General features: G+C 41.4%; 1 protein-coding gene across 1 annotated transcript; it reads right to left on the bottom strand.

Moving 5' to 3' along the window:
* Positions 1-1,207: 1,207 nt before the first annotated feature.
* Positions 1,208-25,059, bottom strand: LRRIQ4 (leucine rich repeats and IQ motif containing 4). Its single transcript, XM_068545641.1, has 5 exons — positions 24,811-25,059; positions 13,759-14,809; positions 7,639-7,777; positions 6,411-6,607; positions 1,208-1,360 (listed from the first exon to the last, which is right to left on the bottom strand). The coding sequence occupies exons 2-5, from the start codon at positions 14,776-14,778 to the stop codon at positions 1,208-1,210; spliced, it is 1,509 nt and encodes a 502-aa protein (XP_068401742.1). The 5' UTR covers positions 14,779-14,809; positions 24,811-25,059.
* Positions 25,060-25,223: the final 164 nt, after the last annotated feature.

The following is a 25,223-nucleotide window of genomic DNA, read 5'->3' as shown; positions in this document are numbered from 1 at the left end:
ACACACTTCAAAGGGTGAATGGTGAAACAAACTATGCAATACTAAGCAACCAGAAAGGAATGAACTATTGATACATGCACTACTTGGATGGACTGGAAGTGAATTATACAGAATAAAAAGGCCAGTCCCCAGGCTTCCCTGGTGGCGCAGTGGTTGAGAATCTGCCTGCCAATGCAGGGGACACGGGTTCGAGCCCTGGTCTGGGAAGATCCCACATGCCGCGGAGCAACTAGGCCCGTGAGCCACAACTACTGAGCCTGCGCATCTGGAGCCTGTGCTCCGCAACAAGAGAGGCCGCGATAGTGAGAGGCCCGCGCACCGCGATGAAGAGTAGCCCCCACTTGCCGCAACTAGAGAAAGCCCTCGCACAGAAACGAAGACCCAATACAGCCATTAATTAATTAATTAATTAATTTAAAAAAAATAGTAAGGTTATGATGCTGGTATATAGTATTAAAAAAAAAAAAAAAAAAGGCCAGTCCCCAAATGTTACATACTATGTGATTCCATTTACATGATCTTCTTGAAATAACAAAATTACAGGTTAGGGATTGGAAGAGAGGTAGGTGGTAGGTGTGACTAAAAGCAATAGCACAAGGGAGATTGGTGTCGATAGAACAATTCTGTATCTTGATTGTGGTGGTGGCTTCACAAAAGCTACATGTAAGAAAATTGCATTGGACTACACACACTCACACACACACACACACACACACATACAAAAGTGCATGTATAAGTGATGGAATCTGAATAAGCTCTGTGGCTGGTAGTGATGTCCATTTTCTGGTTTTGTTACGGTACTATAGTTATGTAGGATGTCAACACTGAGGGAGGGTGAAGGGTGCATGGACCTCCCTGTACATTTCTTTGGAACCTCCTGTGAATTATTTCATAATTAAAAGTTTTAAAAGTAGACATGATAGTACAGTGAACCTCCATGTACCTATCACATGCTTCTACAATTACCAATTTTTGGCAAATCTTGTTTCATTTGGATCCTCCACGCTTACCTCTCCCTGATATTATTCTGACGCAATTCCCAGGCATCATAGCATTTTTATCCATCAACATTTCAGTAAAAGAACCTTTATTTTTATAAATAACCATAACTCTGTGAATAATTTTTGTGTGGTAGGCATCTAATTCCTAGAGATTTTGCCCTCTTAATCCATCAGGGTTCATTACCTCAATTCATACATTTATAGAATTATTTCTTATTTTTCTTTACAGATTTTCCTTTTACATCCTTCTTTCCTTTCTTATCTTTTGGAGAATTCCCTCCCTTCTTTTGCAATTTCAGCAGGTCTTCAAATTTCCCAAATCCTTTGCGTACCATTATTCCACGCCACCATGCCTGAATCTGAAAACAAGAACAGTATCAGCTAGTATCACAATGGACTGGGGATGGTTACAGCTCTTTGTTCTTGTATGTAGTTTTCAAGATGTGGAGACTGGAATGTCACTAGAACTCTGAACCTTATTTTCTCTCTTTCTCAACTGGCCAGTCATCCAGGCAAAGCATTTTTCAAGTATTTGGTGCTTTGTGTGCCAGGCACTGTTCTAGACATTTGGGAAACAGCAGTTAAATACCAATGTCACTGACTCTGTGGAGCTTACATCCCAGTGAGGGGAAGAGACAATAAACAATAAACACATGACTGTATAATTCGACAGATGGCGGAGGTGACAGTGCACAGCAAGGGGAATGGGTATGCCTGTGCCCTGCCTTCCTCTTGTTCCTGGACTACCTGCACTCCTACCTACGGGCAGCCCTTACTTGTTCTTGGGATCCTATTCCTTCGCACCTACTCAGGAAATCTCTTCTCTAGTAGACTCTTCGAACCTGCCAGTGGCTCCCCGTTTCTCTCAGAATAAAAACTCAAGTCCTGGCCTCTCACCTTCTGAGATGGCCCACACTCTGTCTGTGGAATGTGATTCTCCCAAGGTCATTTTCACCTTTTGAGATGGACGGCATTCTGTCTATGGAATGTGTATCTCTCTAAATAAATCTACGTCTTAAACAAAAACAAACAAACTAACAAACCCCCCCACAAAACTCAGGGCCTTGCAATGGCTTACAAAGCCCTATCCGATCTGCCCCTCCCTCCTGATCTCTTAACTCTCTCCCCCTTGCTCACTTGCTCCAGCAATGCAGGCCTCTTCACTGCTCAGACACACGCAGGCACTGCTCCAGCTCAGGGCCTTTGCCTTTACTGCTTGCTCTGCCTGGAACACTCTTCCTAATATTCAGATGGTTCACCCCTCCACTTCTTCAACAATTTGCTCAATTGTCATTGCTATGGACTGAATTGTGTCCTCTGCTCCCGCAATTCATATGTTGAAAAGCCTTACTTCCCAATGTGGTGGTATTTGGAGATTGGGCCTTAGAAGGTAATGAGGTTAGATAAGGTCATGAGGGTGAGGCTCTCATGATGGAATCAGTGCTCTTGTAAGAAGAGACATCAGAAAGCTTGCTCTTTCTCTGTCACGTGAGGACACGGTGAGAAGGCAGCCGTCTGCAAGGCAGGAAGGGAGCTCTCACCAGAAACTGACCATGCTGGCACCATGGACCATCCCGGACTTCTAGCCTCCAGAACTGTGAGGAAATAAGTTTCTGTTGTTCAAGCCACCCAAGCTATGATATATTGTAATGGTTGCCTGAGCTAAGACAGTCATTTTCCCAATGAGGCCTACCCTGACCATCTCATTAAATTGAAACCCCTATAAATCTAAAAAAAAAAAAAAAAAGATAAATATGAACTTATTTACAAAACAGAAAGAGACTCACAGACTTAGAAAACAAATTTATGGTTGCTGGGGGGAAGGGTGGCAGGGGAGGGATAGATTGGGAGCTTGGAATTGACATGTACACACTACTATGTTTAAAATGGATAACCAACAAGGACCTACTGTATAGCACAGGGAACTCTACTCAATATTCTGTAATAACCTAAATGGGAAAAGAATTTAAAAAGAACAGATACATGTATATGTATAACTGAATCACTTTGCTGTAGACCCGAAACTAACACAACATTGTTAATCAACTATGCTCCAATATAAAATAAAAATTAAAAAAAAAAAAGCTAACTGAAGTAAGATCAGATGAAAGAACAGAGATTAAATATAGTAAGTGGCCACTTTAGTAGTCCAGTAGGATGGAACAGCCATCTGAACTCTGCCAGTTTTTCCTGCCTAAATAAATGTTTGGACCAAAAAAAAAAAAAAAATTGAAACCCCTATAACACACACTCACACACACACTACTTCTGGCAATCTCAGTTCCCCTTAGCTTGAGTTTTTTCCAATACCAATTAATCACTTTCTAACATAGTATACAATTTTATATTTCATGTTCTTATTCCTGTCACACTAGGCTTTAAGCAATATGAGGACAGAAATATTTGTCCATTTTTTTCAGTGAATGTATTTCCAGTGCCTGGTACATAGTAGCAGCTCAGTAAATATTTGTTGAACGAATGAATGAATGAGGTGGGTGGAGGTATGCTGTTTTATATAAGGTGGATGAAGGGCAGATATGTGGATATTTGAGCAGAGGCTGAACTAAGTGAGGGCCGGTCTTGTCCACATCTGGGGGAAGCACCTCTGGGCAGAGGCAGGAGCCAGTGTTAAGGCTCTGAAGCAGGAGCACGCATGGGCCTTGAAAAAACACCAAGGACCCCATTTGTGACTGAAGTAAAGTGAAAATGGGAAGGATGAGATGCAGAGTGGAAGCAGCAGATCAGTTAAGGTGGTGATTTTCCAGGGGAACAGTATCGCCCAGAGGGGGATTCTGGAAATTTACGAGGCTTTTTGTGTGTTAAGATTTAACAGACCTCTATTTTGTGACATGCACCCTGGTCCACAAAGACTTTCCAAGAGTGTGCAGGCTTAGATAGGTTGGAAGCAACTCATTTCCAGAGCTTCTACTTCCATCCGTACCCCTCGCTGAAATGTATCTGCCAAGGAACACAACTGCTGATCCTCTAGTTGTAGCTGCCCCTTCACAACTGCCCCTCTGGCAGCCTCTCATCTACCTGAATCTGACCAGGGGGGTTGCCCTGGACTCCAAAAACCTCTGGGACACCAAAAAAAGAGATAATTAAAAATAGTAGGACTTCTCTGGTGGCGCAGTGGTTAAGAATCCGCCTGCCAATGCAGGGGACACAGGTTCGAGCCCTGGTCTGAGAAGATCCCACATGTGGCAGAGCAACTAAGCCCGTGAGCCACAACTACTGAACCTGTGCTCTAAGCCCGCGAGCCACAACAACTGAGCCCCTGTGCTGCAACTACTGAAGCCTGTGCGCCTAGAGCCTGTGCTCTGCAACAAGAGAAGTCACCGCGATGAGAAGCCCGTGCACCCGTGACGAAGAGTAGCCCCTGCTCGCCGCAACTAGAGAAAGCCCGCGCGCAGCAACGAAGACCCAACGCAGCCAAAAATAAATAAATAAATAAATAAATAAATAAATGTATTAAAAAAATAATATTGATGTTGGCTCTAAAGACTGGGTAACCAATCCTTTTGTAAGTCAGGTGGTTTCCGGCTCTTTGCCTTCAAGAAAATTGAAGTTAATTTGTCAGCTTAGAGCCTGCTATCTATTTTTTGGGATATATCTGGAAGAAGTTCAGAGATATGTGAGGCCCTGTCACTTAAAACAAAACAATATAGGCAAAAAAAACCAAACTTTTTCCATTCTTGTCAACTTAAGAATTTAAACAAGGTTTCTCATCTGTAAAATAAAAAATAGGAATGGAACTGATGCCAAACTTTATCTCATTCTAGCAATCATTAATATTTATGTAAGGATATATAAACTATGTGAAAAAGTCTTTCCAAAAATCCTGTAAGTCAAATAATTAAATATCAAAATTTATAATAGATTTTATATTATTTTGGTCAATTTTATACTACTACTAATTGCACTAAGACTCAATCCAGAACATTACAACACTGTGATCATAGAAAAAATTTTTAGTTTAAAATTTTAATTTATATTTTATAAATATATAAAAATATATAAAATTTATAAATTTTTTAATTTATATTTTTGTAGCCTAGAAGTATGAGGTGATCTGTAAATGACATACACACACACACTAAGGTTAATTCTGAGGGGAAAGTGGAATGGAAATACACGTTCAAGAAGAAAAAGAAATGACATAAAATTTTGGCATGTAAGATAAGAACTTGTTTAAGTATTTGTAAATTGATGTTTACTGACATATCAAATCATAATGGTACTTAGATTCCATTGGATACATTTAAAATACTGATCTAACAACTCTATTTTAAGATGTCAGTATGTAAAATTCACTGGAAAGTAAATCCTTTTCAATGATTTAAACTTAGTGGCAAAAAGGGTTAAATATCAATTTTAAAATGTGCAAGAGGGTGCATGGCTTTTCAAAATGCTTTTAGGAAGTATCCCCCAAATATTATTTTCATTCTTCCAGTGTAGTCATTCCTGAGTATATACATATTAAAATTAATATTTTAATATAAACTTTTTGCCTTTATGTTGCAGCTCGGGCATTATTTTGATTTATTAAAATTATGTTTGTGGTAGCTTATATTATCTATGAGTTTAATTTCAGAAGCGTAAAGGAGGTATCACACAATATTTACCAGGAAAGGGAGGATGTTAGGTCTGATATGATTGAGGGCCATTGATAAAGGGTCTTACAGACCAAAGACTAACTCTTATTTCAGGTAAAATGGAGAGTTGCCCACTTCAGCAGAGGCATGGCAAGATCTGACCTAGGTTTTAACAGCGTAGGTCTGACTGCTGAGTGGAAGATATATCACAGGGGAAGCAGATGAGGAAGTAGGGACACTAGTTGGAGGGCTAATGCAGTCATCTGCGTGTGAGATGATAGGGGTTTGGACCAGTTGAATGAAGAATACTGAATACTGACTGAAGTGGACACGTTCCTGGGCTGTCTGGGGCATCCTTATGTTTCCATGGGCTTGGTGGGCAAGGAGAGTGGCAAGGCTCTTAGCCCTTTGATGCTAAGTTAGGGGCAGAGCAGAACTCTGGTCTCTAGACCTCTGATCCATAAATGCTTTCCTTTCTAATTTTTCAGCCTCATCTTACTGACTTTGTTAACATAAGCTTTTCACTCCGGTGAATAGTCCAACAGTTTTAGATAGTTTGGGAATTTGAAGTTTTGGTTTCTTTTGCTTATTTGTCGGCTTCTCATCTGACAAAGAGAAAAGGAACAGAAAAGACAAAAAATGCTAGGATGATGTTAAAAACTCTCTCGCTTAGCCCCGGGGATATAAAAGTAAATAAGAATCTCTAGTCTCAAGGTATTGATGTGTACAGAGCAGCCTCATAAATCTATAGTTTAACACTAATCCCACTCCAAGCAACTGTGAATATGTTATACAAAATTTTTGCTGATTTTACCTTTGTTGCCATTGTCTTCATATTTCTTCTTTCTTTAAGGTATGCCCATACAGCCTCAGCGCCTTCGGCACACACTATCATTGGGGGTTCTTCCATGGGATTGCCCATCAGTGTCAGAACTTTTAGATTCACTAGACTATCCAAATTCTCTGGAAGATGGGTGATCAAGTTGTCCTCGAGCCGTAATTCTTTCAAAGCTGAAATGATTTTTTTAAAATAATGAATTTGTCTTAAAAACAAGCAAAATTAAAGCATGCATTCTTTAGTCCAATCACTTTGAAGTGTTTGTTTCCTCCTATGCCATGTAACAAAAGATGGCACATTTAATGAGGCAAACCAAGTTCTCTTTTTTATAACAACTCAAACTTGTTGGAGCCAGTGTAAATCAGTGTTAGAGACAGGAAACTAGTAAATACTAAAAAATGTTGAGAACGTTCCATTCCTCCAGGGATCAAAGAGAGGATAAAAATGCATGGTCAGGGGCATGACTAAGGAGTACCGCATACCCACCCCTGCAGCTACTCTTTGAATTATGTCCTATGGGTATGGGCAGGCAACAGCTTCCACTCATATTCCTTCATCCTCCTTTCATTAAAGAATAAGTCATAGCTTGAAAACACATCTATAAACCTGAAGATTCAGCACATTATGGCAAAAAAAATGTTTTTATTTGGTTCCAGTAGGATCTCAGCAAAAGCCTGTTCAGTGAATGGATGGATTTACAAATAGTGGTTTAGCCTAGTAGAAAATGTTTGCATGTTCAAATATGAATCATATATGATTTTTCATGTCAATCATGTAGCTCCAAAAGTCTCCTCTTGCTAATTTCATTACTCTGCGTCAATCCTTTTCCTTTTATTCAAGTGACGTATTGACCTAATGCAAATTTAATACAGGACCCCCAACTCCAAATTCTGGCAGATAGTAGGTATTCAGTAAATTCTTGTTCATGGCATAATGACTATATGGATGAATGCTAACTTTCTTAGCAGTTGCTATTTTCTTTTCAATTCTTAATAAACAATCTAATTGCCTTTGTGAGGCTCTTAGCTGTACTAATCTGGCACCTGGCCTTCCCCACACCACTAGGAAGCTCTGCAAGGAGATGATGGGGTAGGTCTAAGCTCTCATCACTGAGATTGATCTTTAGTAGGGCAAGGAAGCCTTCAATCATGGGAAATGCTGGCCTCAAACTCCACTGGGCTGTGGATCTACAAAGATTCCTCACCTTGTGCTTGGCAAATGGCATCTGGAAGTTGCTCAATCAGATTGCAGCGGCAATCAAGAATTTCCAGTTTGGGCATTGATCCCAAGGATACAGGCAGGTACTTGAGATAATTGTTCTCTACATACAGCTCTTTAAGACTCTGAAATAACATGAGAGTATACCATAATGATCCTTACATTGATAAAAGAATTATGGTAACCAGAATGACCTGTGAGTTCCCATGTTCTTTCTTTCTTTTTTTTCTTTTAATATTTATTTACTTAGGCTGTTCCGGGTCTTAGTTGCTGCATGCGGACTCCTAGTTTCAGCATGCATGCAGGAGCTAGTTCCCCGACCAGGGATCGAACCTGGGCTCCCTGCATTGGGAGTGCAGAGTCTTACCCACTGGACCACCAGGGAAGTCCCTCCATGTTCTTTCAATGGGGATATTATGCATTGGGATAAAGGGAAAAACACATTTAAAGAATCATCATAAAAAACTACAATTATTTTTGAGTTAAGCCATCAGTTGTGGTTCCCATGTATGCAGGGAAAAGAGAACATGGGAATCTAGTGTTTGTTTCACAAGAACTTTATGGAAAAACAGTTTGGATCATTTAACTACAAATATCATTTGCTCCCTTTCAACAGCTAATTCTCTGTGGCAGTTGCTACAGAACTGCAATTGTCACAAACATCAATCCAACATTGTCCAAGTGGATGTAGCCAAAATGTACAGAGAATAGGTTAACTATTTTCAGATTCACTGGGCAAGATTTTAATGTTTGCATTTCACCCTAAGATTTTGGAGAGTGTGGCGTGACATGTACAAGGAGCAAGTTGATGAAAGGAGTTCTATGAACACAGGGCAAAGAAATAGAGAATTAGGAACAGGTGAAAAGTACCTGTTCTGTACATGCTATTGCTCAGTTCTATGACTGGGAGTTATGTAGTGGCTTACACCTACTTTATCATTGTTAAAGTGTGGCACCAGGAACATGAAAAAAAATTCTTTAAAGTACGCATACATAAAGACACACTGGTATGGCTACTTTGAATGATGTCATCTTGTTGCTTTGCTAGGATTTAGCATAGTGCTGTGGACCCATCTTCAGCATGAACCTGGTGCAATAGTTAAGTACACCATGATATGCCTTCCACCATGCAGGGAGGGAAATCACACTGTCCCATCCAAAATGCAGACTCCCAGCCATGTCATCTGTATGATACCTTAACTTCAAAATAGTATAATTTTCAGGGAATATTTTTAAAAAGTGGAAATTAATTGGAAAGTGGTATGGCTCAGTTTCTGCAAATAAAACATGCCAAACCACACAGTAGAAACAAGTGTGGCTTGACATATCCAAGAGCAATTACAATAAAATGTTCTTGGAGTATGGATCCCGGGGCTGTTCAGGAAGACAGTGGAAGCCTCAAAGTGTAACAGTGACTGCTTGCTGGGAGCTAGGGATCTTGTATGGATGATTCCACATGCAACCTGTGAGAACAACACCATGTCTTCTCAATATCAGCCAATTTAAGGAATCAGGGCATGTAATTCTTTGCCTGCTCGTTTGGGGAGGCTTACCTGTAGTTTCCTAATGCATTCTGGCATATGGGTAAGCTTGGCTCCCTGATCTTGGCCAATGTATAATTTCTCTAAAGACTCTAAAGAAAGGATTTCTTCTGGAAAGGAAGAAAACTGATTTCCAGTTAGTCCAAGAATCTTCAGTTTTGAAAGTAAACCAAAGTCTGAAGGTAACTGGAAGTATTCCAAAAAGATAAGTTTCAGGTCAAGATTATTTTTAACAGTAAGAAAATAAATTGGGCTTTTAGTTTTGAGGCAGAATGTTTAAAAAATAAGTAGAGCAATTTAGCATCTCCTACTGATGAAAAGTTAGCCCATATGTTTGCATATATAGTATTTATACTCATAGATCTAAAGTCTGGAGTTCTACTTTTCCCCCAGCCTCTCTGCTCTTTACTTTTATGCACTGGATAAAATTAGAGCAATTTTTAACCTACTTTATTGCAAATTTTTAAGCTGTAGAGTATCAAATGCTTGACACTACTGAAAGAAAGAGTACTAAGCTTATTAGTGTAATATTGCAACTATAATATTCATAATTAATTCTGTTATTGGAACTGATCAATTTAGTGACATGACCTCTCACCCTTAAAGGCTTTAGCTCAGCAATTCTGAAACTTTAGTTAAAATCTCAGTTGGAAGGAAACAATGAATTACAATTATATCTTCTGCCCTCCAGTGAATCCCAAGGCTATCTGTCCTGGTATTAGGCAGGCATTTCACAGACTCCCACTCCCAGACTTTCAGAGTTGGAAGGCCTTAAAAAGGCCTTAAAAAGCTAGCCATCCAGCCCATATTTAAACACCACCTCCTGGGATGAAAAGCTCATTGGATGAAGACCACTACTTATCAAATTTCCTTCTCCTGTCAAGCCAAAATCTGTGTCACTAATACATCCACCTATTGGCCTCTTTCTGGCCCTCTGGAACCACATGGAAAAATCTCATTCTTAAAATATGTGACATAATCACCCTATTGATTATGTGACAGAAATGCCTATTTTCTTGTAGGAAAAAAGGCCCAACTCTGTGTCTTAATAGCTTCTTAACTCATTTTGAAATATAGTTCCCTTATCTGGCTTTATTCCTCACTGGGAAATCCTTCCTCATAGGTCCCTGCTTCAGCCTTTGGGCTTTCCTCCCACCCATTCCCTAATCTGCCACTCTACTTTTCATGAGAATGGTTAATAGAGTTTGGCTCAGCCCAATCTCTCTCTAGATGGGTGGAATTGGTAAATAATTAGTGAATAGATTATCTCTATAGTGGGCTTTCTTTTGACCTACAGGCAAAAGTCTCATATACTTGGAATCTGCCATAAGCCATTTTTCTCTTTATTGTGTAGTGTGAGGGTTCATTTTCTTAAAAAGTTATAAACTGTTTACAGTTTTACTTATTTATTAACATTAAAAAAAGAAAACTCAGAACAAGTCAACCTCCAGAGAAACTGATGTTTAAGCTTTCCTTCTTGGCTATTTCAAAATTCTTCATTAGGCCCTTAGATCCCTTCAATGGGAAGCATCTGCATTCAGTGCAGTCCAAAATAATGGGGAAAGAGTTTTCAATCTAACCACTTCATTATAACCTAGTCATTTCACTCTTATTGCTGTTTACTTAGTTCATAGGTTTAGCTTTTCTTTTTCAAAAGCCCACTGAATTTTAAAGGTTTTTTTTCCCCAGGATATTTAAGATCTAATAATTAATCCCATCACAGTCATATTAAAGTATAGTGTAAGTAAATTTGGATGTACAGAAAACCTGCAGAGCGTCAAATGAGAACAATTATTGCTGACACTATAATTGAGCTGTAGCCATTCTGAGGTTGAATTTTCCCCCTTAATAGTGTGAATGAAAAATGTTACCAACCAAATCAGTAAACAAAAGATGTTGCAGCCACCTGACAGTGAGCCCTGAGGGAACTCAGGATGGAGACAAATGGGCTGCCCACTCCCAAGCCCTCAGCCACTGCAGCCACCCTCCACGGTGCACCCTGAGGAGACTCAGGATGGGAAAGCACAGGATACTGGCCCTAGATAGCTGAGGCGCATATCAAAGGAATGATTTCAGTGAGCCCAGACTCTTGCATCTTCCCATACACAGAAGAGCGCTAAATTCCTTAACTTGAGAATTTGGTTTCTTTAATTTTGAAGTTCCGACTACCTAGTCTTTGTTGCAAAAAGTCCTATATATCCCGGCTCCTCCCTTCCCTCTGTGGAGCAGTCCCTCTGAGCTATCTGAGAGGCTGCGTCCCCTGCTTAAGTCCTCAGTTTTGTCCACAAAATAAAACATACTTCTCAACTTTTAGGTTGTCTGTCTTTTTTCAGTCAACAATAGAAACGTACCATACAAATAAAATCCATCTAGATACACACTGAAAATTAGCTATTTTTGCCTCCATCTAGGCAAGAAAAAGCTACTGGCCAGGCTTCTAGCGTCAGAAGCCCATGAGGTAAATTTTGGGGTGTGAGAGATAAGGAGTTGGCTTAAAGGCAACGTGTCATTATGGAGAGAGATGCATTGGGAGGTTGCTGGAGGCATAATAGGAAATTGAAAAAGGAAGACAAAAGCCACAGAAATACCATCATAAGAACTGAAGAATAATAAGCACTGGTACATGGAGATTTTCATGTTCAACATAATAACATTGAACGTGTTCACATTTCGGTGCAGTTTGACTTGCAGTAAAACTTGGTATTGGGTGAGGCTAATCTTTGTTAAGGAGCCATCTGTGTGTGATTCCCTCTTCCACCCTGATTTCTTAAAATGTCTCACAGGAAAGGGTTAGGTATCACTCATGACTCAATAGGATTTAAGTGAACTTCCCAAGGGCGCTTTATATTTTGAGCCTTTCACTCCAACTGTGGAATGACAGACTTTGTTCACTATAAAAGGAATTTCTTACATGAGCTGCAGAAGAATTGGGAGACGGGCAGAGGGCTTCTCATAGAACCTCTAAAATCCTCCAAGGTGGGCTGCTACCTAAGTAGAGATTAAGTCCTAGATTCTCTTCCTAAATCTTAAAGTCATCATCAAAATATTTACTTCCTGAAAGGCAGTTTTGAAACTGTCTAGCAATGAGGAAAACCAAAAAAAAAAAAAACAAAAAAACCCCCAAAGTTCTAGAAATTGAAAGTCGAGTAAAAGATTAAAAAAGAACAAAAAACAACTTTAAGGCTAGGACTTTTATAATGTATGGAGTACATGAGAGTGGTGTTCACGGCTAGGAAAAACAGACCTAGTATTTGGTTACTGTTGTTGATTTCCAAACCTCCCTTTCTCTCTCTCTACAGTTGTCTTTTGCTTTTAACAGAACTCTGTTCTTTTCAATTTTCAAATATGAAAAAAAAATAATAAAGATATATTCAATATCTTGTAATAACCTATAATGGAAAAGCATCTGAAAAAGAAACATATATATACACAACTGAATCACTTTGCTGTACACCTGAAACTAACACAACATTGTAAATCAACTATACTTCCATAAAAACATAAAATAAAAAAAAGCATCTGTACCCGCCGTCCAAACCTTTCGTTAATGAACAAAATGAAATACTGCAATTAAAATTGAGCTCTTATGATCCCATCCTCATCTCCTTGACTTCCTCCCTCTTCCAAGAGGCAGCCATTATTAGGAATTTTGTGAGGTTTTTTTCCAGTACATATTTTTTATACTTTTATTACATATAAAAATATCCATAAGATGTGTTGTGTGTTGTGTGTATGTAGTTTTGTGTGATTAAAGACTTATATGTGATATAATATTCTGCAGTTAGGTGTTTTACTTTTTAATAAACATCACAATTTTGAGATCTATCCACATTGGCACGTATAACTCCAGTTCACTTAAATTATTGTGTAGTATTCCATTTTACAAATATACCGCAATTTACTTGCGAATTCCTCTACCAACTGACATTTAGATTATCTCCCATACGTCATGATTATCAACAATGCTATGATGAACGTTTTTGAACACACCACCCTGCATACATGTGGGAGAGTTTCTCTGGGGACAAACTGATTTTGCAGTTTCCCATGAATGGAACGTTAAGGCCTAAGGTTGTATGTGTCAGAGAACTCTGCTGTTTCAGGAAACCCCGTTAGGAGGTGGTCTTGTTAAGAACATGAACCCTGCAACCCAATGCTGTGGGCTGGCATCCTGACTCTCTCATGTACAGGTGTGTGGCCTTGACAAGTTAGTTAAGCTCCCCATGCCTCATTTTTCCTCATAGATCATTGAGGATAATATCACCCACATCAAAAAGTTATTGTGAGGATTAAATGGGATAATATCAATACATGTAAAACATTTAGCCCAGTGACTAGCACATACATATTGTAGGTAAACATCAGCTACCATTTATGATCACTATTGCTATTCAGGGGGGAAAAGTAACATAAATGGTGACCCTGTTGGATATATCTGTTAACCCCGGATTGTCACTCATAAACTCAGTTCGAATTTCCTGATGTTTAGACACAGAACTACACCAATTTAGGGCCGGAAGGGCCCTTGGTGGGAGCATAGTGACAGCCAGGAAGGGAATCGGTACCTGGCATATTTTATTATCATCCAGCGCCAGGATTTCCAGGTTCTGCAGCTCACAGATCTGCAACGGACAGCGTTCCAGATAGTTCTGGCTGAGATCGAGGCAGCGCAGGTTAACCAGGCGTCGGAAGGGGCGGCGCAGCACCCGCAGGCCGGTGTTGTGCAGGTAGAGCAGGTGCAGCGAGGTCCACCTGCAAAGGAGGTGCGGCACCTTCTCCAGGAGGTTCCCGCTCAGCCCAATCTCCGTCACCTGCGAGAGCTCGGCCAGGGTGTGCGGGATGGAGTGGAGGCGATTGTGGGATAAATCCAGCACCGACAGCTTGGAACACTGGCACAGCGACTCCGGGAGAACAGGCAGGCTGTTGTACGCCACGTAGAACTTCTGCAGCTTCGTCAGGTTCCCAATCTCTTCTGGGATGACACTTAGCTTGTTCTCATCCAGGTCGATGATCTCCAGGTTGTAGAGACCACACAGCTCCAGAGGGAAAACTTCAAGTTGGTTTCGCTTCAGGTGGATCTCCCTCAGTTTGGTCTGGTTCACCATTTCCTTGGGCAGAGATTTCAGGTGGTTTCCCGCCAGTCCGAGCAGCTCGAGGTGGTGAAGGTGTTTACAGATGAGGATGGGGATCTCCGCCAGGTCCGTGCGGTAGAGGCGGAGCTCACGCAGCTTGCGGATGCCGCTGACGACCCGAAGGGACGAGGCCGGGAGCGGGTTGTCGCTCAGGTCCAGGCCCTCCAGGTTGCTCAGCTTCCCCAGCTCGGGGCACAGATTCTTCAGCTTGTTCTTGTTCAGGTAGAGGATCCTGACATTCCTTAAATGCTGAATATCCTTGGGGATTTCTGCTATCTGGTTGTTTTCCAGATGCACTTCCTCTAATTCTCGTAAGCCTAAAATCTCCGCTGGAATGGTAAGCAAGCTCTGATTAGAAGCGTCAATGAAAAATGTTCTATCAGAGACCTGTTGTGGATCATTTTTCTGATGAATTCTAGATGAATGTCCTGATTTTGTGCTGTCATTTGACATTATTCTGATGGAAAGTTCAAATATTCAAAATCTGAAATATTGTGAAAAGAAAGAAAAAAATATCAGTTTACCTGCCACCAGATTTGGTATCCTTAAGAGAAATAAACTTTAGTTGATTAAATTTAGTGCTCACTACGACACAACATAAAATGTAGGTTTTTGTGTTTCATGTTGGGAGAAGACTCCTCTTTCTCCTAACAGGTTGACTCATACTTTAAAAAAAGGATTGTCTAATTTCAGTTTTTAGAAATGCCTCTTTTGATTCTATTTTCAGGTTGGATGTGGAAGGTTGCAAAAGATCATTGCTCTTACCATAAACACCGAGAAAACATTAGGAAAAAAATAGTATTTTAAAATATTGCATTTGGGGGAGTTCCCTGGTGGCTTAGTGGTTAGGATTCCGGGCTTTCACTGTCGTGACCTGGGTTCAGTCCCTGGTCAGGGAACTGAGATCCCGCAAGCTGCGTGGCCAAAAAACGAAACAAAAATTGCATGTTTCCTTAAATCCCCCAGAGGGCTGTGGATGTAAAGAAGGACAGTAGAATTAAATTCTAGAGATGGACTAGCCATTCCTAAATAAGGAGAGACCAGTGGGCACTTTCATGCCCGGTGGCATTTTCAAGTTTGGGGACTGGCGTGTGGAGAAGCAAGCCTGCCATAGGCACAGGCAAAGGAACTTCTGGGACAAGGAAAAACCAGCCAAACTTTTAACAGCCATGTGTGAGCGGGCACGGTGGATTAGAATCTGTCAAACCGAAGGTAGTCATCAGTCAGATCCATTAAACTATAACTTGCTTAATAAATAGTACAATGTAACCTGCCTTCACTGATCAAGCTCGCTTTAATTGTTTTTACAAAAACTTGCGTATCCTCCAAGCATCAAGTAGCCTAAACAATGCGTTACAAGACCCATTCACCACCCCTATAGATAGTATCTCTGACGCAGGCGTCGTAAGGTGTTTGCCCGATTTGTTTTTCAGGAACTTGGAGTCAGCTATGGTCCAGGTGGCTCTCCAGCCAGTTAAGACTGGTTGGGACTACTGACCCTGCAACTGGGCATGTATGAGTGTCTGATCGGTGACCGTTTGCCGTCAAAGGGTCAAAAACTCCACCCTCAGAGGACGCTAATGTCACGGTATTCTGAACATGCGTCCCATGAAGAATCATGTAGCTTAGTTGTGCCTGCGCAGAACGACGATTACCTCACTTTTTTCTTATCTTTCCCCATGCTCCCCACACCTCAGGCCACCCTGCTTCTTTATCTCATAAATATCCTAAGCCCCTTGTCTTTGGGGAGGTGGATTTGTGACTTGTTCTTTTGTCTCCTCGCTTGGCTGCTTTGTGAATCAACCCTTTCTCTGCTGCAAACTTCCACATCTCAGTGTTTGGCTTGCTGTGTTCTCAGGCAGATGATCCTGGTTGGTAGCATCAGGAGCTGAATGCAGAGCCAATTCTCCCCACCAGCTAGTTCACCCCTAATTGACTGGGGTTGACTCCGTGGCCTTAGGGAAAGTTGCAGGTGGGATGAAAAAGTAGAGAGTGATCCTCTTGTCTCGTGGTCTTAGATCCCTAAGCCTGGCTGGGGGAAAGCATTTCAATCCCTAAATATGACATTTGAAATTGCAGTGAACGGAAATGAATTAAAGTTGCAACCCAGAAAGAAATTAAAGGGACAGATAGATCATGTCCATGGGTTAGAACTCTCAATGGTAAGATGTCAGTAGTCCCCAAACCGATCTGTTGTTTCAGTGCAATCCCAATCAAAATCTCAGCAAGTTTTCTTTTTTCTTTTTGGTAGAAGTTCATATGCTGATTTTAAAATTTATATGAAAACGTAAAAGACTTAGAATTGCAAAAGACAATCTTGAATAATAACAAAAGTGGCAGACTTACACTACTAGATTGACAAATCTTACAAATCTAAGATGTTAATTTTGTATTGCAGAAGACTAAGCCCTTGGTTGTTAATACACACACACACACACAGACACACGTGCACATGCACAGCCTAAGGGGGAAGGCAGGGAAGACTATGACATGATGGTGGCCAGGTTGATTGTGGCATCTCTGCACTTGCCTTTTAGGGTGGCGGCTTTCCTGCTGGAGGACTAGGCCTCCCATCCAGCACAGAGGCCCAGGCAAGACGGAGGGGGGTGAGTTTCCAGCCCCACACTTAATATTATTGCTTCTTGCAGCATAGCAGCATGGGGTTCAGATCCTTGTTGCTATATGCCTAGCCTCAAAAAGAGCTCTGGGATGGTGTTGTCCTCTGTTATTTAAAGAAAGGAGAAGATGGGGAATTCCCTGGTGGTCCAGTGGTTAGGCCTAAGTGCTTCCACTGCCATGGGCCCGGGTTCGATCCCTGGTCTGGGAATCCCGCACGCTGCGTGGCCAAAAAAAAAAAAAAAAAAAAACCGGAGAAGATGTATCATGGATTAAATTATGTCTAGAACTAGTTGTCTCCAACATCTTTGTCCTTATCTAATACTGTTCAGTCCTGTAGGATAAGATCTCATTTCCTAAATACAGATGACTGACAATGCTGACAGCTCCTAGGCAATCAACAGTATCCAGACTGAGGTGATAATATAAATAAAATAAAAATAGAGGACACCAAGGACACTTAGTTATGTGCTCTAGGTTTTACTTAACCAATTTAATCCTCACGAGAACTCTAAGGAGGCACGATTACAATCTCTGTTTCACAGGTAAAGAAAGTAAATAACTAAAAGGGCTCTTCTCAGGACATAGTAGGAAGCAGGAGCAGAGCTTTTGACCTAACCTCACCTCCTCACCTAGGTTTTTAACATCATTTGTTCACAAGAAGCCTGGTTTTTTTCTTTTTTTTTTTTTTAATTGTGGTACATTTCTTTTTAATTAATTAATTAATTAATTAATTTATGGCTGTGTTGGGTCTTCGTTTCTGTGCGAGGGCTTTCTCTAGTTGCGGCGAGCGGGGGCCACTCTTCATCGCGGTGCGCGGGCCTCTCACTATCGCGGCCTCTCTTGTTGCGGAGCACAGGCTCCAGACGCGCAGGCTCAGTAGTTGTGGCGCACGGGCCTAGTTGCTCTGCGGCATGTGGGATCTTCCCAGACCAGGGCTCGAACCCGTGTCCCCTGCATTGGCAGGCAGATTCTCAACCACTGTGCCACCAGGGAAGCCCGAGAAGCCTGGTTTTAATTAAAATCTTTCTTCTTGGGTGTGAAGTTTCAGGCTTGATTTTTCTCTTCCAGTCTTCCTACACAGTCATCTGGGGGAAATTTGTGTGCACTGGCCACTCTAATTAGGGTTCGCACGAGTACATCTGGGCTTCCAGACACATAAAACAACTTATTTCTCTTAACATTCATCCTGCTCTGTGATGAGACCTTCCTAGAAGGTCTTGAATGTGTGTGTATATTATCTCACATTAATCATATCCCATATGTGTTTGGAATCAAGTTGCTAGCCCTCTGAAAGCTATTTATATTGTATATGCTTAGTGGACTTAATAAAAGGAGGTTCTAAAGCCAGGATTTGCAACAGCTGCCAGTAAGTAAGAATGGGGAAGACTGATTCTTTATTGGCTATTTTTCCTAGGGATTACTTTCTGAAAATGGTCAAATTAACTTATTACAACCCAGTATTACTGAGAAGTTTCTGAGTGGAATTACTGTTGCATCGTCATTTCAAGGAGTGAGGGTTTGGAGAGTTTAATAAATAGCCCTTCTTTGTGTAAATTTAATGCCCAAGAAAACCATTTAAGAAAATAACTCTCTCAAGTTTACATCAAGTGTTGATACTTCTGTCTCCAAGTCTAATTACACACAAACTGGATAGGTAAGATTAGGGTCCTGAGGTTAATATGATGTGTGACTCTCTCTGATAGCAAAAATAACCATTTCTAGTTAAAATAATTTCAAGATTTTACTTAAAACTTCACCTGGGAGATCTTCTCCCTCTAACACAGACAAGCTAAAAGTAACCTTAATTAACCTAGGACTGGAGAATCATGTAATGGTAACACCACCCGTTGCTTTGATAAAAATTTCTGGGAAACTATAATATCCCTTGAAAAAATTTTAAGTCTCCTCTCAAGTAATACTGAGACGAAGTTCCATATAAACTTCCAACTTGAAGTTCCATATAAACTATAGAAAGTTGAGTGGACAACTTTCTATAAGCAAGTAATTTTAGATTTTGGGCAGGGGCAAGGGAGAATCTACATGGCTCAGCTAATAATAAAGGCAGATTCTCTGGGTGTGATATTGTGATATAATAAGAAATATATGGTCTTGGTCTTTTCCCCCAAGTTCTTGACACAAGAACTTCTAAAACCCTTGGAATTTTCTGAGTAATAGGAGTGAGAATAGAGGAATGGAACATCTCTTGCTATTCATAATAAGCCCCTTTCAACCACACCTGAGTTTATACTAATCAGGTGACTCTAGTTGGGGCCCCAGATAGCTTCAGGATGGAGGCTGGTTGCCAGAGGAATGAACACATGTTTAGAGGGGTGGAACTTTCAGCCTCAGCCCCCAACCTTAGAGAAGGGGAGAGGGGCTGGAGATTGTGTTAAATCACCAATGGCCAATGATTTAATCAATCATGCCTCTGTAATGGAACCTCCATAAAAACCATCTTTGGTTTAGAGAGCTCCTGAGTTGGTGAACACATAGAGTACTGGGAGGGTGGTGTGCCTGGAGAGGGCACAGAAGCTCTTCATCACTTCCCCATACACTGCCCTATGCATCTCTTCCATTTGGTTGTTCCTGAGTTGTATCCTTTAAAATAAACTGGTAACAGTAATGTAGGGAAGCAAAACTTGCCATCCTAAAATATCTCTTTAGTGTACAGATTATTTCAAGGTGAAAACAATCAAGGCCCAAAAAAACTCAAGAAGAAATTTTTTTTTTTAACATCTTTATTGGAGTATAATTGCTTTACATTGTTGGGTTAGTTTCTGCTGTATAACAGAGTGAATCAGCTACACGTATACATATATCCCCGTATCTCCTCCCTCTTGCATCTCCCTCCCACTCTCCTCCTCCCCCAATCCCACCCCTCTAGGTGGTCACAGAGCACCGAGCTGATCTCCCTGTGCTATGCGGCTGCTTCCCACTAGCTATCTGTTTTACATTTGGTAGTGTATATATGTCCATGCCACTCTCTCACTTTGTCCTACCTTACCCTTCCCCCTCCCCATGTCCTCAAATCCATTCTCTGCATCTGCGTCTTTACTCCTGTCCTGCCCCTAGGTTCATCAGAACCATTTTTTTTGTTTATTTAGATTCCGTATATATGTGTTAGCATACGATATTTGTTTTTCTCTTTCTGACTTACTTCACTCTGTATGACAGATTCTAAGTCCATCCACCTCTTTTTATGGCTGAGTAATATTCCATTGTATATATGTGCCACATCTTCTTTATCCATTCATCTGTCGATGGACACTTAGGTTGCTTCCATGTCCTGGCTATTGTAGATAGTGCTGCAATGAACATTGTGGTACATGACTCTTTTTGAATTATGGTTTTCTCAGGGTATATGCCCAGTAGTGGGATTGCTGGGTCATATGGTAGTTCTATTTTTAGTTTTTTAAGGAACCTCCATACTGTTCTCCATAGTGGCTGTATCAATTTACATTCCCACCAACAGTGTAGGAGGGTTCCCTTTTCTCCACACCCTCTCCAGCATTTATTGTTTGTAGATTTTTTGATGATGGCCATTCTGACCAGTGTGAGGTGATACCTCATTGCAGTTTTGATTTGCATTTCTCTAATGATTAGTGATGTTGAGCATCCTTTCATGTGTTTGTTGGCAATCTGTATATCTTTTTGGAGAAATAGCTATTTAGGTCTTCTGCCCATTTTTGGATTGGGTAGGTTTTTTGATATTGAGCTGCATGAGCTGCTTGTATATTTTGGAGATTAATCCTCTGTCAGTTGCTTCGTTTGCAAATATTTTCTCCCATTCTGAGGGTTATCTTTTCATCTTGTTTATGGCTTCCTTTGCTGTACAAAAGCTTTTAAGTTTCATTAGGTCACATTTGTTTATTTTTGCTTTTATTTCCATTTCTCTAGGATGTGGGTCAAAAAGGACCTTGCTGTGATTTAAGTCATAGAGCATTCTGCCTATGTTCTCCTCTAAGGGTTTTATAGTGTCTGGCCTTACATTTAGATCTTTAATCCATTTTGAGTTTCTTTTTGTGTATGGTGTTAAGGAGTGTTCTAATTTCATTCTTTTACATGTAGCAGTCCAGTTTTCCCAGCACCACTTATTGAAGAGGCTGTCTTTTCTCCATTGTATATTCTTGCCTCCTTTATCAAAGACAAGGTGACCATATGTGTGTGGGTTTATCTCTGGGCTTTCTATCCTGTTCCCTTGATCTATATTTCTGTTTTTGTGCCAGTACCATACTTGTGCCAGTCTTGATTACTGTAGCTTTGTAGTATAGTCTGAAACTGGGGAGCCTGATTCCTCCAGCTCTGTTTTTCTTTCTCAAGATTGCTTTGGCTATTCGGGGTCTTTTGTATTTCCATACAAATTGTGAAGTTTTTTGTTCTAGTTCTCTGAAAAATGCCATTGGTAGTTTGATAGGGATTGCATTGAATCTGTAGACTGCTTTGGGTAGTATAGTCATTTTCACAATGTTGATTCTTCCAATCCAAGAACATGGTATATCTCTCCATCTGTTTGTATCATCTTTAATTTCTTTCATCAGTATCTTACAGTTTTCTGCATACAGGTCTTTTGTCTCCTTAGGTAGGTTTATTCCTAGGTATTTTATTCTTTTTGTTGCAGTGGTAAATGGGAGTGTTTCCTTAATTTCTCTTTCAGATTTTTCATCATTAGTGTATAGGAATGCAAGAGATTTCTGTGCATTAATTTTGTATCCTGCTACTTTACCAAATCCATTGATTAGCTCTAGTAGTTTTCTGGTAGCATCTTTAGGATTCTCTATGTACAGTATCGTGTCATCTGCAAACAGTGACTGCTTTACTTCTTCTTTTCCGATTTGGATTCCTTTTATTTCTTTTTCTTCTCTGATTGCTGTGGCTAAAACTTCCAAAACTATGTTAAGTAACAGTGGTGAGAGTGGGCAACCCCGTTTTGTTCCTGATCTTCACGGAAATGGTTTCAGTTTTTCACCATTTCCCTACTGTTGCCAAATTATTGATCTGAAATAGCTTCTCAGGACTTATTTCTTTTAAATAGACTCAAAGTGGCATTTTATCCATTTCACAAATGTTTATATCTTTCAGTCCTGCACCCATACCACCAAACTATAGACCTAGTAATTTATAAACAAAACCTTTTTTCTTCTTTTTCTTTTTTAAAATTTGGGTTTTCAAACCGTTATCTTGCATAACGAATGAGCAAGAAGGCATTGGGCACTGTTCCATTTACTAATCATTGATATACTTTCTCATCTCTTCAGAAAATAAGAATGTAGACTTCATATAACTCACTCTTCTTTTATCCATGGGCCAAAACATTTTTAATAACAGAACACCAATTTTTCCATCTTCAGTACACAAACAACATGCATGCATTAACCCCACCAGAAATCAGCACTTCAGCAGAAAATTCAACCAGGAATTTACTCTGCTTGCTAGCAGCTCAGTTGAGCCATCTGAGAGTTGGGAAAAATAGCTAATGAATATATTAAATATTAATTTCCCCAGATCCTTTGAGTTCTATCTCCATATTATCAGGAAATAACTTACTAGACCATATTATCTGTGTTTCCTCAAGACATGACTTCCTTAAGTCATAATTAAACACCATGCTGTTGACTTTTTAAATAAAATAACAATAAAAGAAAGAATCATTTGAAAAATATTTCTGGATCTTCTACAAACCTATAGTCAAAGACATGTCTATTAAGTTACTTACATAAATATACACCGACTAAGCCTTCCTACTATAAGGTGCCAGAGAAATGTAAATGCTGCCTTTTATTGAAGCATGGGGATCACATACAGTCAGCCCTCCGTGTGTCTGATGGTTCCACATCCATGGATTTGACCAACCTCAGATGAAAAATATTCGACTAAAAAAATCCAGAAAGTTTCAAAAAGCAAAACTTGCATTTGCCGTGCCCTGGCAACTATTTCATAGCTTTTACATGGTATTTACAGCTGTTTATATAGCATTTACATTGTATTAGGTATTATACGTGGTCTAGAGGTGATTTAAAGGATGCAGGAGGATGTGCATTGGTTATACGCAAATACTATGCTGTTTTATATAAGGGACTTGAGCATCCACGGATATTGGGATCCGAGTGGGTCCTGGAACAAATCCCTGAGGATACCGAGGGACGACAAGGAATGACATCCTCACATATTTTCTTTGGTTCTGACTTCTAGAAATCTCAGATTCGAGTTAGACCTCTACTCCAAGTTCTTGACACATAAGCACCCAGTGAATCCACTCAGCATCCCTCTCCCCTGCTCCCCTACCCCCCCAATCAGGGAGGGTTTTTTCCCCTCAAACTACATCCCTCCTCCATATCTGGAAATCACTGGGGGTGATGAGAAGGGTACTAATGGAAATGAGCTGTACATGTGGTGTCTTTTTGACCATCCTATTTGATACGCATTTTGACATTGCAGGCTGTCGTTCTGTGTAAATACTGTTTGTGTTTTGCTAAGGCAGATGGGGAGAACAGTGCTGAAGGTGCCGTTTGTCTGGTTAAAGCAGCTCTTTCCTGTTTATCCTGTTCTGACCCTGTTTGTCAGTCACTCTCTAGAACAAAAGTCTAATTCTGCCCTTCTTGCTCCTTTGGAAGAGTATTCTTCCCTTCCCCTGGGGCAGCAATTAATTAATCCTCAACCTCTCTTTCCCCTATTTTCTTAACTCAAAATACTTTAAGGGAGGAATAGGGAGGGGCGGGTGCTGAATTGCACCTACACTCACACTTCAGTATTTCAGGCTACCTCTCAACTTTGTTGGTAGCACGTGGGGTAAATGAAAATATAATTGTCTTTTCTATCATCATCATGTGTAATCTGAAGAAATACTTCAGGTGATGCTTAAAATCTGTGGGCTACACAGGGTTTCAAGAGACCTCTGCCTTGCCTGGCACAATTTCTTGGCAGTGGAGCGGTGGTCTGGAATTGGCTGGTGGGGGAGTGGGAAGGAGAGAGGACTCAGAGATTTTGTTTTTCACCTTGGAACTGTCTTCCTAAATAGCCTGTTTTTACCTTGAGGATCTTCCTTGCACCTTTGCTCAGGCAAGGAGTCTCTGACTGGCTCCAGAGTCCTCTACAGCAGGGGTCCCCAACTCCCGGGCCATGGACCGGTACCGGTCCGCAGCCTGTTAGGAACCGGGCCGCATAGCAGGAGGTGAGTGGCGGCGAGTGAGCGAAGCTTCACCTGCCGCTCCCCATCGCTCACATTACCGCCTCAACCATCCCCCACACCCATCTGTGGAAAAATTGTCTTCCATGAAACCGGTCCCTGGTGCCAAAAAGGTTGGGGACCGCTGCTCTACAGGGGCCTTCCACCTCTCTTTGATCTACGGTAACCCCAAATAGAGGGCCTTCCTTCCCTCCTTCCTTTTCTTCTCTCCGCAAGGCCCAAGTACCAAATCCTGACCATGTTACCCTGTAACTATCGCTGGGTTCTGTCTCCTTCTCATTCCCCAAAGTCCAGTCTTAGCTGAGGCTTTATGATCTCTCCTGAGCTGCTTCATACTGCATCTCCCCTAGGTCGTGTCAAATCCATCCTCTATCAGCTGTTCCCCATCTGAGAGCTCCCAGTGCCCTGCCCCGTAACAGCTGTGCTTCTCAGAGGATGCACAGGACTCCACGTGGATCTGGCCTCGCTTGCCACACAGCTCCCCTTTCGCCCCCAATACAGACACAGTCTGGGCTCATCTGGGCAGCCCCAAGTACCTGCACATCTCCAGAAACACACAAAGCAGTTCTGCCCTCTGGCAGGTTCACCCGGGCCAGTCAGGATGATACCTCTTCCAAGAAGCCCTCCCTGATGCTCCCACCCCTCCACAAGACTGATCGACAAGCCCCTTTATGCCCCCTTACCTCCGCGCCCCATCCGTGCTAGTGCCACTCTGTGCTTTTGCGCCTGGCCTCCGCAGGTATGTGCACACTTTGGGGAGAGGACTGTGTCATAATCGTCTTTGTATCCCCGGCCCCTAGCCCATCAGCTGTGCCCCCTAAACCTCGAGAACTTCCCCCTGCAAAGGAGCCAGGGTGCCCTCCCTCAGTGTGTCTTTAACCCAGGGCAGGTGACCTGGACCCAGACGGGGTGACCAAGGAGCCTCCATAGCATCGGCGTTCACTGCCCGCCCAATCAGGTCTCAGGAACCAAGGGAGTAATGGCGAAGGTCGCCACAGCCGGCTGGTTCCGGCGCTCAGGGTCGCGCGGTGGATCTGCTCCCGGCGCAGATCATTGGCGGCCTGGGGCGGCTGGCGCACGCGCGCGGTCGTCATGA

Source organism: Eschrichtius robustus, chromosome 6 (genome assembly GCF_028021215.1).
Source record: "Eschrichtius robustus isolate mEscRob2 chromosome 6, mEscRob2.pri, whole genome shotgun sequence".
NCBI classification, from domain to species: domain Eukaryota; kingdom Metazoa; phylum Chordata; class Mammalia; order Artiodactyla; family Eschrichtiidae; genus Eschrichtius; species Eschrichtius robustus.
The sequence above is the reverse complement of the archived record's forward strand: the minus strand, read 5'-3'. Positions and strand labels throughout refer to the sequence as shown.